The sequence below is a fragment of the Anas platyrhynchos genome, chromosome 5 (assembly GCF_047663525.1).
Source record: "Anas platyrhynchos isolate ZD024472 breed Pekin duck chromosome 5, IASCAAS_PekinDuck_T2T, whole genome shotgun sequence".
Taxonomy (NCBI): domain Eukaryota; kingdom Metazoa; phylum Chordata; class Aves; order Anseriformes; family Anatidae; genus Anas; species Anas platyrhynchos.
In genome coordinates this window covers 60,190,851-60,210,999 of record NC_092591.1, presented here as the reverse complement: position 1 = coordinate 60,210,999, position 20,149 = coordinate 60,190,851, and the positions used below count along the sequence as shown (strand labels likewise).

General features: G+C 43.7%; 1 protein-coding gene and 1 long non-coding RNA gene across 3 annotated transcripts; one reads left to right on the top strand and one right to left on the bottom strand.

The window, feature by feature from the left end:
• The first annotated feature begins 15 nt into the window (after positions 1-15).
• MYOD1 (myogenic differentiation 1) lies at positions 16-2,964 on the top strand. The gene is given in 3 exon segments (NM_001310358.1): positions 16-579; positions 2,006-2,084; positions 2,714-2,964. Coding segments are annotated over 3 exon segments (894 nt in total).
• LOC106015261 (uncharacterized) lies at positions 382-18,772 on the bottom strand. Of its 2 annotated transcripts, XR_011809851.1 has the most exons (8): positions 16,262-18,772; positions 13,257-14,978; positions 10,099-10,230; positions 8,009-8,114; positions 7,787-7,896; positions 7,407-7,629; positions 4,458-4,649; positions 382-736 (listed from the first exon to the last, which is right to left on the bottom strand). It is a non-coding gene; the product is annotated as an uncharacterized lncRNA (long non-coding RNA). The 2 variants fall into 2 exon arrangements; XR_011809852.1 differs by lacking the exons at positions 4,458-4,649; positions 7,407-7,629; positions 7,787-7,896; ... (2 more) ...; positions 13,257-14,978; positions 16,262-18,772 and adding an exon at positions 1,079-1,613.
• Between the last annotated feature and the right edge of the window lie 1,377 nt (positions 18,773-20,149).

Here is a 20,149-nt window from a genome sequence, read left to right as displayed (position 1 = left end):
CTCTCCGCCGCCCCCATGGACTTACTGGGCGCCATGGAGATGCCGGAGGGCTCCCTCTGCTCCTTCACGGGCGCCGACGACTTCTACGACGACCCGTGCTTCAACACGTCGGACATGCACTTCTTCGAGGACCTGGACCCCCGGCTGGTGCACGTCGGGGGGCTGCTGAAGCCCGAGGAGCACCCGCACCACCACGGGCACCACCACCACGGGCACCCGCACGAGGAGGAGCACGTGCGGGCGCCCAGCGGGCACCACCAGGCCGGCCGCTGCCTGCTGTGGGCGTGCAAGGCGTGCAAGAGGAAGACCACCAACGCCGACCGGCGGAAAGCCGCCACCATGAGGGAGAGGCGGCGGCTCAGCAAGGTCAACGAGGCCTTCGAGACCCTCAAGCGCTGCACCTCCACCAACCCCAACCAGCGCCTGCCCAAGGTGGAGATCCTGCGCAACGCCATCCGCTACATCGAGAGCCTGCAGGCGCTGCTGCGGGAGCAGGAGGACGTTTACTACCCGGTGCTGGAGCACTACAGCGGGGAGTCGGACGCCTCCAGCCCCCGCTCCAACTGCTCCGACGGCATGGTGAGTGCCCCGTCGCCGAGGCCCCTCGAGCTCCGTCACGGGGCGAGTCGCCTCCTCCTGCCCTTCCCGTAGCTGCTGGCGTACGTCCTCCCCCGGCAGAAGATGAGCTCCCTTCTCCTGCCATGAAGTCCAGCAGCAACAGGGTCCCCACGCCAGGCTGTCTAGGAAAAGAAGAAAAATCGGTTATGGGCCTTTCCCAGGGAAAAAAAAAAAAAAAACAAAAAACAAAAAACAACACAAAACTGGGAGAAGTTAGGCAGTGTGCTAGGGGAGCGGTCTGGGATGGGTACCAGGGAGCGCAGTGAGGTCTGAGCCCTCCTCGTGCTTCAGAGCTCCCGGGGCACCTCCTCTGCTGGGGCAGCAGCGAGGAAGGTCCCAAAGGGTCATGGTAATTACAGGGGAAAACTCTCAGGGGAACTGATAGAGAGTCTGGGTTTTGTTTTCTGCCATTCGTCATGATAACAGGGCAGTCTAAGCAACAGTTGTCGTCTTTCTTGACCTGTTTGAAAACGGTTTTCCTCTTCTCCTCACACTTCACCTCCCCAATTCCCAGCAATAGGAAAAAGACCCCAGGCTTTCAGTCCTGTTCCCTCGTTATGGGGAGGGGAGAAGGGCTGCAGGGAGGCTGTCTCACAGCCTAATCTCATCGCTGGGGCTGTGGGCTTGGACTCTGCTCGGACGCAGGGTGGTGGGGATGTGGTGCCTGGCATGCGGGACAGCTGCCAGGGATGGGATCACAAGGGCGCTGTCAGCATTGAGATGATTTTCTATTTTTTGGTGAGGAGAATCAGCTCAGAGCTGAATATATGGGACTGAGAGAGTGGGCAGGTGGGAGACAAGATTTACACAAATGACCCCTCCTACAAATACTGCCTGTTATTTTCTTTTCATGGTAGATGAAAGTATGGGAAATAAATATATTGGTCAAGAACTAGGGGCTTTTCTGTACAAAATGGAACTGGGAAGAGAGACTAAAGGAAATCAAAAGGGACGAAGGTGGACTAAAGGCTTTTTAAGAGGAACTCACGTTTGGAAAAGCCTTCAAAAATAATTAAAAAAAAAAGATTGGTTCCTCCCTTGGACTCCCTATCATAAAATGAATGTATAGGGCAATAACAGGTGAGAATGCTGGAAAACCTCATCTCTTTGGCAAAACTACAGCATTAGTTGTAACAACAGCGGTAACTTGCCTTTTGGAACAGCTGTGCCACAAAATATTTTGGGGGTGATTTTTTTTTTTTGGGGGGGGGAGGCAAGTTAAGATCTGCCTCACTCTAAGACATAAACTTGATAGCATTTTAGCCAGGACTGGAGTGTTAGGGGACTGAAAATTGGGGACTGAAATACAAAATAAGGTAGTTCTTGGGATTTGAGGAATAAGCTGCCCCCCAACCAGTGATCTCACTCAGACTGCTCTCCTTTCCAGATGGAGTACAGCGGGCCTCCTTGCAGCTCTCGTAGAAGAAACAGCTATGACAGCAGCTACTACACAGAGTCACCAAATGGTGAGTATTTGCTGCAGTGGCAGTGTGAGAAACACGGCGACGGGGACAGCCAATGCAGCAGCCTCCCCTGTGCCTTCTCTGTCCCTGGTCATTTAGCTGACCCCAGCCGGGCTGAAAAAGGAACCTGCCTTTTCAGCCAGCGAGCTGCTGATGCTTGTAGAAGCATTGGATTTCCTCTAGATGTATTTGCAAGTATGGGGATGCGTTACAGCTGCATTTCCTACTTTGCAAATAAAACGTCTGGATAAAAATACATTCCTCTCAGCAACTAATCTCCAGTCTTTAACCATGTTTTGCATGAAGACTGTTCTAACCAGATATCACCGATCCAAACTGGAGAAATTGCTGATGAAATTCCAATTTTCCATTTCCTTTTTATGTGCTGAAGCGAATCCCTGGATCCACCCTCCCCAAAAAGCAGCATATTTTGCTTAGGTCCCTTCCATTTTGCAAATTACAATGTCTTTTGTCATAATTGGCATCCTTCATTGATACTCATTTCCTTTCAATCTTTATATGCTCACAAATGAGTACTTTCAGCCACTTGCTGGGGTTTTTATGAACGAACTACATCCTACTGACACGCAGTACTCATTGGATAAATTGATCATCTCTTTGTCTGTCTTTAGATCCAAAGCATGGGAAGAGTTCTGTTGTTTCCAGCCTTGATTGCCTCTCAAGCATTGTGGAGAGGATTTCCACAGACAACTCCACATGTCCCATACTGCCTCCAGCTGAAACCGTTGCTGAAGGCAGTCCCTGTTCCCCCCAGGAAGGAGCAAGCCTGAATGATAGCGGAGCCCAAATTCCTTCCCCCACCAACTGCACCCCTCTTCCCCAGGAGAGCAGCAGCAGCAACCCTATCTACCAAGTGCTATAAAGGCAGGTCCAGCTGGACTGCACTGAAAAGAAATTGCTCCACTCTGCCAAGCTCTGAGACCTGCCTTCTAAGACTGAAAAGACTTCAAGACTTGTTCCAGTTTTAAAGTATCATGCAAAATTCCTTACAATACTTTTCAAACCTGTATTACATCAAAATACACCGAGTTATTTATTGGTTGTTAAACTAAAGTTATTTAATATATCTAGAGATAAAGTTGTATACCATGAAATGGCCAATGTTTTATCTGGGCTTTGGAGAATAGGAACCTGGCTCTTGAATGTGGAGGAAAACAGAAATCTACAACAGCAGTGGCATGACAGATGCTTCCTATTACCCCTTGTTCTGGCCAAAATAAGGTTGTGGACCATTTTTTGTAAAACATTTTGTATAATTGTAAATAAGAGTTGCTTTGAAAAAAAAAAAAAAAAGGAAAAAACAAAACAAAAGATTAAAAACAACAACAAAAAAAAAAGGAAAAAAATATTTAATGTTGCTTGGTTTGTTGTGCCAAACTTTAACTTTATATATTTATACAATGTGGTTGCCAAGAATGTTTTCAACATTATTCTAAATAAAGACCCTTATTTATAAAATCTATGGCGTTATCTTGACTTTCATTAGGGCTTCTAGAATTACTAGTGCATTTAGGAGTGGTGTTAAGATCGCTGCCTTGGCAGGAAGAAGATACAGGCTCTGATTCAGCAACGAAATCAAGAACATGCTTCAGCTGCACTACTTTCAATTACTTTGTGTAACGGCGTTGCTGAACAGGGGTCCACCTTCTTTGCGTAGTATCTTAGCAATTTATAAACCAAGTCTTACACACTGATGGTCCTTAAAAAACAGATTTGTAAAGTAAATAAGCATATTTCTCTTCCCCCCAAGTTTACAATTACATTGTAGGATTTGAGCTTACACAGCTTTATCAGAACTACTGGTCTCGGTAACTCAGATTCTTCAACGTCCCTTGCAGCTACCGTAAGTTAAAGTCTTAAGACCATATTTTGCAAGACCTACACCCTGAGACAGATGTTCAGATTTTTCCATTCAAGTTTTAATTTTCAAGTGTTTGTACCATGGTCATATCAGGTATTAGAATTTAATCTCAAGTGATTTTCTGTCATCAAGTTCAAAGTATAGATCACGGTTTTCCTCAAGTTCAGGTCAGAATTCAGGCCAAAGAAAGGCAGTTTTAATTTGGATTTGAACTTTATGCATCTCTGGCAACACTACTCCAGGGATTTATTTCTTGTTTAGAGCCTCGCTAAAAATTACCAGTGGGGTATGTTTCATTCAGTATACACGTGTAACCTCGCAAGCTTGCCCTGCTCAGGGTTAAGCCTGGAGCAGATTGTCATTGATAAGTAACCAGCAGAGCATATCTGTACATTCAGACAAGAGTAACCAGCAGCTACAGCCCATATTCAACAACCTGTTCCTTGTCATAGCCCTGTGATTTACGGCTTTTGTTTAAACTTAGCAGCTCTTACCTCTTAAGCAGGAAAAAGGAAGAAGGGAAGAGCTCATCAGCTCCCTCGTTGTGTGTGCCGACCACAGTGGATGACGAACGGGTGCTCTGAGGCACGGGACCACCGTGCAGAGCCGAGGGGACTCTGAGGCAGAGCTGTCCCCTCTACACCTTCATCGATGTCCAGCTCTGTAAAGGTGTCACATTGACTTTGCTGTGGGCAGAAAACAGTCCAGGCTGTAAGTGTTAGGCTTACCCCTTTCCCCCATCTTATTTACCTTAATTTTTCCCTTAAATATTAAAAGGAAATGAACTTGTGGGTGTGCTCGTTCATACTGTCATGAATCAGGAGTGCCTCCGCTAAGGTGAGAAAAATGCCCCATGCTACTTTGATCAAAGCCATTACCCTTAACTTAAAAAAAACACTGCTAGAGCCCCACAGATCGGTACTTCACATATAAGTTATAACAATTTCATTGCCTCCAGCAAACAAACAGGCCCGCAACGAAATAAATGCTTGTGAGAAATGCCATGACCTTCCCCGTACTCTGAGCCTGGTAAAAGCATCATGGATACAAATTCACAATCACGATCATGGCAACCAAGAAATACTTCTGCCAGCTCAGGGACTAGAAAGACTATTTTTATAAACTGGCAGCACAAAGCTGCCCCTGTCTCAGTTTGAGACCCCGCTCCTACAGGACACAATGGGAAGCACCCCGCCGCAGAGCTGGCACAGCACGGCGGGCGCAGGGTGCTGGTGCCCAACAATGTACATGCAGTTCCACGTGAAGTCATGTATATTGCATTTCAGTGATTTATTTTAGCCACCCAAGTTTCCACATACTGATGTTAATGTTACAACAGAGAGCAAGCATTTGGCACATCCCAAAATAGATGGATGGATGGATAAAGATGAAACAAATATTCATAGATTTACTGGGCAGAACCCATCTTTTTCCCACTGATGTCAGAGAGGGAGAAGTCCACAGGAGCAAGACCAAAGGGCATCGATGCTGATAAATACATGCTTAGATTACAGCTATATTTATTTTTCAACTTAAATAAGGAAAATGTACACCCTGTGCAATTTTTGCCCGTCTATTTCTAATGCAATATTTTTAAAACAAATGCCTGAAAACGCATTTAGGGATCACCCTGCAAGGCCAACTGCAGTCTAGCTGGGTCTCCAGAAACACACCGGGGTGCACTACAGATGCACACCAACAGTACGAAACCATCGATGTATAGCCTGTGGGTTCCCATTCAATATTCTGCAGGATGAAGACTGAAAAAATCTGAACCTGGCCAATGGCACTGACATGCAGAGCTTGGGGAAAACTGAGGAGCACTGCAAACCAGACCCTTCAACTTCCCAAGCTGCCTTGACAAGGCAAGGCAGAGCCAGCCCCAATGTGGGTGTGAAACTTTTCACTGAAGATTTTAGAGCTGTTTGATGCTTCCTGCGGAAGGCTACCTCCAGAAAGTCAGATAACTACTACTAATTAAAGGAAATTAGCTGCTCTTGAACGTGAGGATAAGTGTGTGTCTTAGCAAGGTTTGGTTTGATTTGGTAGCTTCAGAAAGCTCTGCTGAAGCTGCATGATGAAACCAGCATTATTGGTTTACCTTACCCAAATTTAAACTGTTACAATGGATAAAGAGAAAGGGCATAAATATGTACATTAATTATGTATGCTAGGTGCTTTGGTCTTGAAATTTCATCAGGACATTTACAAATATACAAAAATAAAGGGAACTTTATTGTCAGTATTTCACACAACAAAAAAGTGCAATAAAATTGCCTTTTTTTATATAACAATGTTATTATACACCCTTTCTCAAATTATCATTGAGACTGCTACTGAAATATTCACAAACTAAAAATTCAATTTTAGCTGTAAGAAAAATGTTAACTACTGCTGGTATATTTTTCCTTTTAAAATATTTTATCATCTGCATCCAATAGTAATAAAGCAGTATTAAATTGGCCGTTTTGTACCAGATGCTGCTCTTTTAAAATGACTTGTCATTTTCAGCACAAGATAAAGACCTTATACCAGACCTTACTGAATGCAGAAGGAAAAGCAGTTTGCATTTTGGAGAGATGCTTGAAAGTGCCGAATAGCACACAGGGCAAAACCTGCTCATTTCACTCGTAAAAGCAGCATTATCATCACCTGAAGAGCCACATCCAAAGGCAAAACAGAGACAGAAGCAAGACACCACCTGCATGTTAAATGAAATTATTTCCCTCTTGATTAAAATTATTAATTTGTTCCTTGAAATCAGTGGCTGAGCTTCTGGTATGGAAATACTAGGCCCTATGCCAAACATCCAAGAGATCATCTTGAAAGGTATACCTGAGTCCCTCACTTACTACTTACTTACTACTGCTTCACTGCTAGCCCTGCCTCAGCCTTTCAAATCACATTTTTCAGTAAATCTGTTGCACAGCCATGACTTTCTCTCCTTGGTCTATGCAGCTCCCTTCTCAAAAAGTTTGTTGCACAGCTGGGAATGACATTAAGTAGAGACTAGTGGCTCACCACTCAATATTTGAGATTTCAGGGCTAACAACGGACAGAATGAGCCTTAGCGTAATACAGAAGAGCCTCCGCATTGTCCCTTCCCACCCAGGTCCCATCAGAAACTAGGAACTTCAGGAACTTTTATTTCCTATATGGGTCTTAACAACATAAACAAGTGTGGTATTTTATATAAGACTCAAGGAATGACCCCATATTCGTCAGTAGGCAGGCAAATACTGAATATGAAGTGAAGCTTTCCACTATTTTTGTTTTTTTTTTGGCTTGGAATCAGATTCATTTAGAAGTCTGGGTCTCAGCAGTCAGCTAATGTTGCAAGAGCATGGTTGTAAAATGGGTCTCCCAATTTTAAGGGACCAGATAGGGAGGTGCTGGATAAAAACCCTGGAAACACCAGTCCTCCCTTGGCAGCCTGAACTGACCTTGAGCTATTTTTTTTGTCCAACAGCGGCATCTGCTGGATAGCTTGCAGACTGCATTTCTTCGTGAGGTCAACTCCTGGTGTGTTGAATGTTCTGTTTTCTCATCTCTTCATAATGGAAAATCAGTCGGTGGAGAAACGGCAAAAATATTCACTGTCTTCAGTCACCACCTGGAGCTCCATACGCCAGGAAAATGCCAAGCACTTTGCTACCAAAGAGCCTTCTTGAAAAAAACAGGAGAAAATTGGAAGGAATAGCAGGGTTTTATTTTTATTTTTTATTTTTTTTTATTGATGCACAAATCTGGGGAAATCGGTCTATTTTCGTTTGGGTATGGCCTGAGTTGTTAGAAATGGTGCTGGGGGAGACAGGTTACTTACCAGAAGGCAGATGAGGCACAGGCACAAGAGCAGATGACAGTGGGCTTGCAATGCCATGGTCCTCTGGTCCTCAGTGGCACACAAACCCCATCATGCACAGTCACCTCCACCTAAATTGCAGGTGTGGAACAGGGCAAGCTGAGAAACAATCTTAACATAATATTTGGAAATAACAATTCAAACTACGCAAGGAAAACATTAGCAAGTGTAGAGGTGACATACCTAAAGGTCATCTACCTTACACCTTGGCCATAAAACATTCCTTTCCTTTCCTTCACATGGATGCTTTACTTCTGAATCCTCAAACAAATGCAATCGGCTGATGTATCTGAAAGACAAAACCTGAATGACTTTGACTTGAATTTTACTTGTGGATTAGCTTCACATTCAGGGAGGATATAAGGGTCCTCTTGGTTCACTGACGACCGCTGTGTGCAGCACCCTATGTCTGACTGACTGCAAGCCAGGATGGTTGTTTTTCTGTGTGTTTATTTATTTCTTTTTAGGAGACATTTGGGAACAGATGTCCTGTGAGACCTGTGCATTCAGCTCAGGACTGTTTCCTCACGTGTGGTTCTGTTTGAAATGGGTGGTTTCGACTAGCACTGTGTGGCAGAGCATTACAACCCTGCTGTTTGTGAGAAATGCTTCTCATTTTCAGTTGGTTGTTCACAGAAGAGAGTCAGCAGGCCTGTATACCAGTAAAGCAATGCCTTGTCGTTACAACTCTCTTTACTTTGCCTTATGCTACTTGTGGGTTTCCTGAGGCTGCAACTCAGACAATCCATGCGCCTTTTACGCTACCAGGCATATTTTATTCCTACTTGCTGCCACGTGAGTGGAAATTATATTATTGCAATTAATAAGAAACTTGTGCTTTCTTTTTTTTTTCAGGCCGCTAGAGGGAAGCATTTCTATGAAAAAGAGGAATTACATGATCTCTTCAGTGCATACATATATATTTTCTTCCTAAACTTTTATATAAATCACTTCTCCAATTCAGGTAGAGCATTTCACACCATGACAACCGAAGTTAACGTACTGAATTCCTGCCTTGGGTAACTTCATTGGTTTTACTGGCAGTTGACACTGCGTTGGCACCCTTATCTTTAGGATTTATCACAGCGAGGCCAAATTCATGGCTTGCGAAGATTCACTTCTATGTGAAAAATCACAGCCGTTTATGTCTACATGGCAAAGTATCCCTGTGAGTTGAATAAAGGTGGCTGGGATAAAGACTGTATCATAGCTAAGCGTTTACACAACAGCTTGTAGATGGAGTCCTATTCTTCAAATTGGCCGGCTAATGCTCCCATTACAAACATAATGCCACGGAAATACAAACGTATACAGGGAAGGACATGTGTCACACTAGTCATTTCCTTCGTTTTGGAAAGGAAGCATGGTGTGCACTCAACACAGATGCTCCGTGCTCTCGAAGGCGGTCTTCTAGAGAACTAGACACTTGAAATAGCTTGCAGTTTAGAGCCAGCTGCACAAAATGTAGGCCCAAACATGCCTTTAAAAAGCTGCACAAATGCCAATTACATTAAACGATATGAAAAAAGCAACAAAGTAATGTGCCTAATTAACAAAGCTAGAGATGGAGCCAGCCATTTGGTTTGAAGTACTTCCAAGAGAGATGTTAAATCCAACGGCCAGGGCAACTCTGGAAGAAATAAATTAACATGCTGGGTTAATATTTCAAGCTCTGTGGGCGTAAACTGTGTGTGGTGAGGGGAAGCAAAGGTAAAAATATCACAGGGTACTATTTTGTTTGTTTGTTTGCCAAGGACACTTTAGCTTTTGCCATTTATTTATTCTTCACAGTATGCTAGAAAATATGCAAGACGACAAAATTACTGGCATTGCGTCACTGACTTTCCTAAACTTATCTTTTTGCCACCTGTTCAATCGATCTCAAGGTCAAGAGAAACCCTTGTTTTGAGTGAATGAATTATGGCATAGGCACATTCGTGAAAAATACATTAGCAGTGTTCTTTTATCTTTAGTACTATGTGCAACCACAGCTTAAAGAAGCCTCTTACCATAGGGCTACTCTGAGAAAGAAGACGCAGTGGTTTGTGCGGCTTTCTATTTTTTTTTTGTTTTGTTTTAAATTGGTTGGAAACAGAAGTGCTGAGGTACTAACAGGCCAACTCCTGTTCCTATCCCTGCCATCAGACACGTTCCAAAGAGTGTTTATCAAAATGCTGATAAGTGCTATATACATACATACATACATATACATATATATATATATACAATATATATATATATATAAATAAATAAATAAAACAAAACTCACTCACAAGCATTATGGGCCTTTGACTTCAGCCTAGGCGTGGAAGAGGAAGGCGCTGTTCTGCTGCCAGCTCTGCCTGGTACAAATTCTAAGGAAATGACATCAAGGCTCAGGTCTTCAACATCTCTCTTGCTGTCTTCTGTCATGAGAAAGATATTTAGGTTAAAAAATAAATAAAATGCAAGCTCCTGCTAGCTAAAATGCAACCTAGTGAATTGTCCATGTACAAGTAGAACCAAGATTCTACGGACCTCAGGTCTCTTCTGTCTATGAGCAGGAAGGATCATGATTTTCCACTTGAAGTTAGATAAATCTGTTGTTCTAGAGCTCTGTGGTTAGAGATGTACTTTCCTTTCTCACTTGGGAATTACAAAGATAGCAGAGAATGCCCTAGACACAGCTTTGTTCCAAAATATTTTTATCTGGGTCCCGTATCTAAGAACTGACTGATAGCTGTCCAGTCCAAAATCATAGATACCAGTCATTCAGTGAGCTCTGCCCATCACAAGCTCCCAAGCCACAGCAAGTACTGTGGCTTGAATCATTTCCAGAACTCATCTATTGGCAGCTGTTTCCATCTGTTCCTTCTTGAGCAGTTCTGCCCAATCCCTAGGGAAGGGCAGCAGGACTGTCATTGCACTGAACTTGCTTGTAGTGAGCTGGTGGCTCATGTTTTACCTGAATATGTCATTTTGCCTCATCTGCTGTCTGGCTTCTTTTTGCAATAAGAATTCTGAGTTCTGCTCCTCATGAACGACAAAAAAAGCTGTCCAGTAGATGTGGATGACAAAACATTATTTCCTCTTTTAAATACAAGTGATTATTATTAAAAAGACATAAAAGGCTGATCAATACATTTAATCCTCATACCTGCTAGGCATGTAGTGATTCCTGCACATTTGTTTTGCAGATGAAGCAACATACTTTTCACACATTTTTGCTTTGCATGTGACCTTCAAGCATTTCACTTCCATCAACATCACCTGTGGCTTTCATGTGGTAGGATTTTTTCTTTGCTTTCTTGTCTTTTGGTGTTTTTGTTTGTTTGTTTATTATTTTTTTGGTACATCATGCAATACAGAAGTTTAAAAAAAAATAATCAAAACCCATGTCTACTTCCATGTCTTCTATTTAAGACACCAGTGGCTACATTTCCAGACATGCAACTGACCCTTTAGAAATCTTGGTTGGCTGAGCAAATGTCTAGGTACATAAGACTCATTTATTAATTTTTCCCCATCACTATTTGTGTCCCTGTTAACTTGCTCTCTACAGACTAACATTTATTGGTCGTAGTGAATTAAAAGACTTTTTTTTTTTTTTTTTTTAACCAAGTTAATTAGTTTTATATTTTCAGTGCTACAAATTTTACTTGATGTTTTGATAGACCACGTCTAGCCCGATTTCCAATTTGACTTCAGACCTCCTGGACCTTTGACGTGCATGGCTGAAAATGCAAGCCTTCGTGCATAAACATCATTTTTTCTTCCAAAGTACCTCTAAATACCTCCCTAAACACAAGACACATTCTGCAGCTCCTACTCAGTCTTTGCTTGGGATGGGGGGGAAATAGCTGAAAGGACAAGCAACGTAACAGAACATGGAAAGGAAGCTGAAGAAGAATCTGTTAGCAATCCAAATGCAATCATCTGGGTTTTGGCCCAACCTTTATTGTGTGTAGTTATATATAGGCAAACACACCCCCCCAGGTGACCATATAAACATACGGTCAGGAAAACTGGAAGTAATTTCATTGAATTCCCACATCACCTTTTCTGGGATGTGCTGTTCTTGTAAGCATACGTTTATTTGCTTGGCTTACGTGGTCGTCAAACTGGGCTACAGAAGTGCAGCACCACCGTAGCACTTCTGCATGGAGATCTCTTCATCTGCTGAAGGGCTCTTAAGGGAATTGCAGCGAGAAAGCAAATAAAAAGCTAAACTACTTCTAAATACATAAAACACCGCTTTTTTCTCCACGTTTTATTAGGCAGGATGCCTGTAAGCTAGAGAACAGTCCTAAAAGAACCCATAGGAATATATTTTATCTGTAATTAATCTGAAAAATTCCACAGAAGGCAGGCCCTTATGGATTTGCATACTGGGTACCCCTTTTCTCCCATCCTTTTACAGGAAAGCCTGTAACTATGCTCCAGTAGGAGCTCTTGTATGATAGGCATCCATCCTAGAAGCACAGAAAGATCCACTTTGACACGAGAACAGAGCCCATCTAAGGAAGATCCACTTCTGAATTCTTGGTGGCCAACTCTGCGCATCTTATGCCACCGTGATCTTTCCCAGCTTCCTTGTTATTCCCCAGCCCCTTTTATTTCTGGAATACCTCGAGGCAAGGAGTACAACCGCAAAGCCTGGCAGAATCCACAGATGAATCAGACTGCATCAGTAAACAATGACTAAATGCACAGTGTCTTAGGAACAAGCATGCCACTGTGCTTCATAAGCCAAACCATTTAAATACAGGCCTCCTGCAGATCTTGTGTATTAGCAGGAATATCTCAGCCACAATCTGTAGGGCTGGTGCAACCCTTTTGCACCATTGTTCCCAGAGAAGGCTTTCCCAGGTCCTGGAAACTATGGACAGAGCATCCTCCTGCTCCCTGGAGTGCACAATTACAGCACATCCCAACAAGGGAAGGCTGAGGACAAGCTAATAGAGGTGCCATCCGTTCACTATTAGCACTTGATCTAGCTCTCAGCACCTCTTATCTGGAACAAAAGCCTACTATTTGGCTCAGGAACAAGCCAAAATCAGGCAATCTGCATCCCCAGCAGCTGGCCAGAGATTTGTGACAGAAGGTGGATTTTGCTTTCCATTCACTCACAGTTGAATTGTATAAATCCTGGTTATTTACTAAAGAAATGCAGCAGATTTCATCCTTAGTGCCAATTATTTAACTAGCATGACTGGAACTATTATACTTTATATGTCTTCATGTGCAGCACACAAAGAATTACTTTAACAGGATTAAGCATCATATTTCATGGGACTGGCCACATAAATATTTACAAAGCTAGAGAACAGCAAAGACATCTCAGAGCTATTGATTCATGTCAAATATTGAGAAGCTGGGTTAATCAAGGGATTTAAGCAATGCTTTAAACATTTGAGTCAGCATTGTTGAGATTTACTTCAACTATTCTTACCTTTCAACACCAAAAGTTTTACGAACCGTTTATAAAGATGACGATTTACAGGCCGTTCTCCCACCTGCTCAGCTGAGAACACTTCAGCCAGTGCTGTAAACTCAGGGTAGGCTGGAGAAATAACAACAGTTGTGGGAAGTGAATAATTCAACAAAAGTAAAGCTCTCATTTCAATTAAAAAAAAAAAAAAGAAATGATCTAATCATTTTGATGTATTAGAGAAATAGTCAGCTGACAGGCAAGCATATGCTTTGTGTAAAATGCAGCATGTTCTCTCCTCTTCAGTCACAAAGAGACCCTAATTTATTTATTTTTTTGTTGGTTAAATGAAAAATATACACTCGAGGCACTGAGAACTGCACCCCTTGCTCAAGAAAAGACTGGTGCCTCCTGTTCCGTATTCTGTAAATTCTATATGTGAAATATGTACGTCTGTATCTATGGGATCGTGTCTGTTGCTGTGTGTTCATGCACCTGCAAATTAGCTGAGATTTTAAAAACGTCACTACAGCGCTAGTAGAGTTTCATTTTCAGAAAAAGCTGACTAGGCCAATCTCAGAAAGGCAAGGACCTTTGATGACTCTTCCAGAACAGACCACCTATAAATAAAATAAAGCCAAATCACTAGCCACTTTTGAAACTCTAGCTGTAGTACATGGCAGGAGCTACATCCATCAGCTGTGTGTGCACACGTTTACTCTTTTCTTTTAAACATGTAAATTTAGAGCCTTCAGGATTTCACTCAGCTCCTAGTAACACGTATTTAGCAGCTTCCATAAGCATGTTTTCGTTATGCGCTGACATGAATCTTCCAATACTGTAACTTGAATTTCCCTTGTCACCAGCAGCTTGTTTTGCTGGATCTCGCCTAGATCAGCAAGACAAAGACAAAGACAAATCTCTACCCTTCACAGAAATACACTTTGTAACAAAGCAACACATCAGCAAAGCTGTATGCTTTATTTCAGTTACTTAAAGGAGATTTTCTGTTGATTTCTTGAGGAACAATCATTTCTGTTTTGGGGAATGCTCATCAAAGATAAATCCTGACACTTTTACCACAGCCTTGACTAAAGCACATCTAGAAAAGGATACCATTTCTGACCAACCTGTATGCTTCAAGAGAAGCACAGGGCCTGGCCCAGTCCAGCTACATGCTGGATTCAAGCAGGTGCTGGGTGTAAGACTGCCATCTGCAGCACTTGCTGCCCTTCTTGCCAGGAAGGAAGGAGCAGTCTTCTCTTTCCCTGTGAGAAAGAGGGTCTGGAAACCATCGGAGCCCTTTTGCAAGCACCAGAATGCTCCTCGTTTGTGTGCACAAACCTGATAGTATTTACTCAGTTTCACCTCCCATATCCAAATGGATTCAGGTGGGAGTTTCTCTGAGTCAATGATATGAAGAAAGACCAATAACAATCTCTAACATAAGACAATATTACTTACTTTTTTTTTTTTTTTTCCCCCAGAGCAATTTCCATTTATCTGATAGTTTGATATCTGTCTATGCAATGCTGACGTTTCTACACTGGCACTCTTTCTGAAGGATCCTAAAGGGGTCTGCAAAACAAAGCCAACCTTCACTCGCAATCAAACTCAGCCCAGGACAAATGGATGGAGAACAAAATGCAATCCAGCAGGCCGAGTGCAGCAAACACTTCTCATCTCACAGCAAAGCCATGCAGTGGTTGAAGAACATGGATGAATATGAAGTCCAAGCAAAACCTAGGTAATTAGAGAGAAAAAAATAGCTTGGTAAGTATACAGGAACTAGCACTCAACCTATCCAGCTTCTGTTCCCATGGCCACTCTCCCTGAAAGCAGCATGACTGCCTTGAACTGGGCTCTGTGCTACACAGCCCTTCAGGCACATGGCACCTCTAGGGCTCCCTCAGTCAACATCAAGCACCAATCAATTATTTTCTCCTTCGTTCTCATTCTTTCCGTGGAACGCTTTCATCCAGCTATTGACCGTCCGAAGGGGTAAACCTAACCTTTCAGAAAGGTAATATCATCTCTGCAAGTGCAGCTTTGTTTGTTTTTAAATGAGTTTCAAGGACAGAGTGAATACACTGCATGTTGAAGTACATCACAGCTTTACATTTGAGGACCTCAAACCAAATGATTTACAGGGATCAATATTAACAGATAGAGCAATTCACAGCATGATGTAATCTAGAACTGATGAAGGACTGCATAGAAATACTGTTGAGTTGTCATGAATGTAATACAAAGCAGCACAGATTGAATTATAGCATTCGAGCATTACAAAACTGGTATTCCAACCCTGTCTGCATTTTGTTTTGAGATTACAACTCTTACAAATAAATCTTTCCCTCTCAGCTTCCTCCAGCTTTAAAACATTTTAAATGTGCTCTCAAAGTGTATTCAGAGATGTACATAAAGTCACAAGTTTTCTAAACATCTCTTTTCCTTTTTTTTTTTTTTTTTTTTTTGCTTTTCTTAGAATGATCAACAAGTTTTGTAAGAACCCTTTTGTCTGAATATAAACTGGCTGATGACTCGGAAGGCTTAAATTTAAGGAGCCAGTGCTTCATTGGTAGTCACCATTGTTGGTCTCCTTGTTGGGTACCTCAGCAAATGAAGAGGCTAAAGAGATGTGCAGAACGAGGTGCTCGTTATATTAGCAAAGCACCAAAGCATAACACAAAGCCTCCTTGTGTGCTTTCCGTGCCCATACAACACTCTGTGATGTCGATCTGTGAATCCAGCATCTCCCTTAAGTGGTAAAATGACTTCATACAAGAAGAAAAAAAATGTTCAAAGGTTATTCAGTTTAGGTATATTAGGGAACGTATGCTCAGTCACGCCCCACCCCCTAAAATGAGAGGAAAAATCCCTTGGAGTTTAGATTAGAAATCAGTGAGCTTCTCAACTAAAGCCCTAAGCAGAGAGCAGGGGATTTAGAAACGCATAGCACACAGACCTACAAGCTAAGGTTTCCTTTGTGGACAGAATTTAGGGTTTCTGTCTGAAAGACAACCTACCTTTCATTGTATCCCGTTACCCTGCAGATGCTGAAGCAAAGGGCAGCAAAGGTGATGCCAGGACACCAGCCAGAGAGGCGAAAGAAGGACTTACTCTTCCTGTGTCATCAGAACACGGGAGGCAGTGGGGTGACCTAACACGAAGGATAAAATTAGCAAGGGGACTGACTCTTTTTTTCTGTTACGTAGAAGTTTTAAAAAAATAAACCAGACTGATGTCTCAAAGCTGTATTTCCACTGTCACCACTGGAAGTGTTGATTTGGAAGAACAGCAAAGGTTGCAGGCACTCCAAATGACTTTAATAGGACTGCTCGAACTGCATCTATACTCTCTGGGGTAGCAGCTGTGCAACTCTGGCCTCTCAGAAGGCTCCCACACTGAAAAACCTTGCTATGACCTGCTGCTGCTTTACCAGAATCCTTTCCTGGACTGTGAAATACTTGAGCAACCTACCAAATCTGTGCCTCCCACTAAGGTCTCCCAGCTCTCTTAAAGCTTTGTCAGTTCTTTTTGGCAAGTAAAACTTAGTAATGTAACTATTAATTTAACTCAAAATGACAAAAGTTATCAGGGAAAAAATAGGTAATTCCTGGACACACACATCCAGCTTCATATGAAGACATCCCTGTTTAACTTTTCCTTCCTGGGTGGAGAAGATACCCATCAGGGAGGTATCAAGGGGGCTGCTCTCAGGTCATTGACAAGGGATCTAAGCTTCTACTCTTTCGTTCATTTCATTCATTCACTAACTTCACTGCCATCAGTGGAGCTGTATAGGTGATCAAAGGCATGCTCCTGCTTCTACAAGTTACTGTATTGTCTATAACGCAGGGCTGAAGGCACAGAGGAGACAGACAGCTATTTTGAAACTGAAAAGCCCGAACATGTACAAGCCTGACTGTGACAAAATCATACAGATGTTCATCCCACGGACACAGTGGATTACACAATCTCACTAAGGCCTTAAAAATCACTGCAGGGTAAGGGGAGACCCTTCAGCATCCCAGCAGCTGAAGACGGAGACTTGTGGTTTGAGCCAAAGTAAGAACTGGTTATAACATAGATATTTTTCAGGGGGACTAGAGGGGCAGAAGTGCTGCAGTTTGGGATTAAATGAACCTCTGTAGAAAAATTTTGCCCCTAAATTGGAGTATCTTTGAAACTAATTAGGTTTGCTTTATCTACTGTAGTTCACATATTGCCATTTGAAAAGGATTTTTATTTATTCATTTATTTTTTTACACAAAACCAGGATTTGATATCACTACAGGGCAGGCTTAAATCAAAATTTTGATAATACACAGCACCTACTGGACTGAATTAAAACATGTGTTTTATATAAATTGACTACTGCCTAGTTGATAATATCAACTGCCACTCATTAAGTTAAAATCATGCTGTAATCTTCAGTGCAAAGCATTCTTTGCGTTTTAGTAGGTAGATACTTTCTGCTACGTACCTTATTTAACAAAGATCTTATTTTCTAATAGCTTCCCTCTTGAACTTCAAAAAAACTTGGAAAATTATGCTCTCTTTTTCCTTTTCCACATCAAAATAACGTATACGTTTATTTTTCCAATTTATATTTCTAAGACAGCTTCTCATTTTGGTGGCTATATTGCTCACAGATCTTTTGCATTAGGCAGCTCTTGGTGGCTGCCAGCTCTCCTTTCCCAATTACAGCCTTTGTATCTTCAAAGAAACCTCACAGGTCACTTTAGCGTGGCCTCTCCACCTGAGCCCACGACAACTGTCTTTAAGCGAACCTTCCATGTTTTAACACGTACCTTCAGGTCACTTCTAAGGGCCTGGACCAGCCTCCAACAGAGACCCGGGCTAGAAGGGAAAGCGAAGTGACAGAAGCTTGCAAGAAATCCCTTTCATCCCCACAGTTGCCTGAGATCCCCATACTGAAATTCCTAAAGAGGAATCACTGATGGGGGATAAGGTAGCCTGGAAGGCAAGAGCTAATGAGCTGGAAAAGAGCCTCTACAGCTGTGGATGTGCCGGTGGCCTGGGATGCACAGATACTCCCTCCTGGGTTAACCTCGGTAACTCTCTTATCACTGTCTTAAGGTAATTAAGTATAGCGTTGCCTTGGCTTAGCCTCACTTTCCCTTTTCAGTTTCACTGCCAATACCAGTAACGCGCTCCCTATTGCCTCGTCATCCTCCGTCCCACACGTCATGCAGCACCCAGCTCCTAGCCCCTTCCTTCTACCCCCCACAGGCTCACAACCAATCTGTTACCATTCTTACTGGCAAACCTGGCCTAAAGCCTCTTTGCTACCTCCTGCTGCAACCACTGCAATGTTTTCTTCTCCACATCCTAAACACATGCAATGCTCCTTGGCAGCCTGAGCCGTATGCCTCCCCTCACCAACCCGCCCACACCGCCTGCTCAGTAGCAGCCCTCCATTTCTTCTTTGCTGCTCTTCCAGCACGTCCAAACCTCCATCTCCCTTTGAGGCCCAACCTAACCATGTTCACAGAATCATCTAGGTTGAAAGAGACCTCAAGATCACCGAGTCCAACCTCTGACCTAACGCTAACAGTCCCCACTAAACCACATCCCTAAGCTCTACATCTAAACGTCTTTTAAAGACTTCCAGGGATGGTGACTCCACCACTTCCCTGGGCAGCCTGTTCCAGTGCCTCACAACCCTTTTGGTAAAGAAGTTCTTCCTAACATCCAACCTAAAACTCCCCTGGCACAACTTTAGCCCATTCCCCCTCGTCCTGTCACCAGGCAGGTGGGAGAACAGACCAACTCCACCTCGCTACAGCCTCCTTTAAGGTACCTGTAGAGAGCAATAAGGTCACCCCTGAGCCTCCTCTTCTCCAGGCTGAACAAGCCCAGCTCCCTCAGCCGCTCCTCGTAGGACTTGTTCTCCAGGCCCCTCAGCAGCTTCGTCGCCCTTCTCTGGACTCGCTTGAGCACCTCCATGTTGAGGGGCCCAAAACTGAACACAGTACTCAAGGTGAGCCTCAGCAGAGCTGAGTCCAGGGGGACAATCACCTCCCTAGCCCCAATCTGTCCTCTCCTGCCAAGCATCACGGTGTTCTGCACACCGGGTTGGACCAGATCATTGTGAGGATCTTTCCCAGCTTTCATAATGCTCTCTACAGATACTTTAAAGGAGGCTGTAGCGAGGTGAGGGTTGGCCTGTTCTCCCACGTGCCAGGTGACAGGACGAGGGGGAATGGGCTAAAGTTGTGCCAGGGGAGGTTTAGGATGGGTGTTAGGAAGAATTTCTGTACTGAGAGGGTTGTGAGGCATTGGGCTGCCCAGGGAAGTGGTGGAGCCACCATCCCTGGAGCTCTTTAAAAGACGTTTAGATGTAGAGCTTAGGGACCTAGCACTGTTAGTGCTAGGTCAGGGCTTGGACTGGGTGATCTTGAGGTCTCTTCCAACCTCGACAACTCTGTGGTTGCCGATTCCCTGCTTCCCTCACAGGCGCTAGGACCCGGCGGGGCGGCAGCGGGGCGCCTGCGCGGCTGCGGCGGGCGGCAGCGGGCGGGCAGCTCGGAGCCGGGGCCGGGGCCGGGGCCGGAGCCGGAGCCGGGCGGCAGCGGGAGGAGCAGCGGGCGCCCGCCGCCGGCCCCGCTCTGCGCCCGGCGCGGCGGAGCAGGCGCTGTCCCTTCAGCACCGCCGGGCGCCCCCCGCCGCCCCCTCCCCGGCAGCACCTGTGGGCAGCAGCGCCGCGCTTCTCCTCCTCTTCTTTTTTTTTTTTTATTTTTAATTTTTCCTCCCCTTTCTATTTTTTCCTCTTTTTTTTTTTTTCCTCTCCCCTTTCTTTTTTTTTTCCTTTTTTTTTTTCTTTTTTCCTCCCCTTTCTATTTTTTTCTCCCCTATTTTTTTTTTTCTTCCTCCCCTTTCCTTTTTTT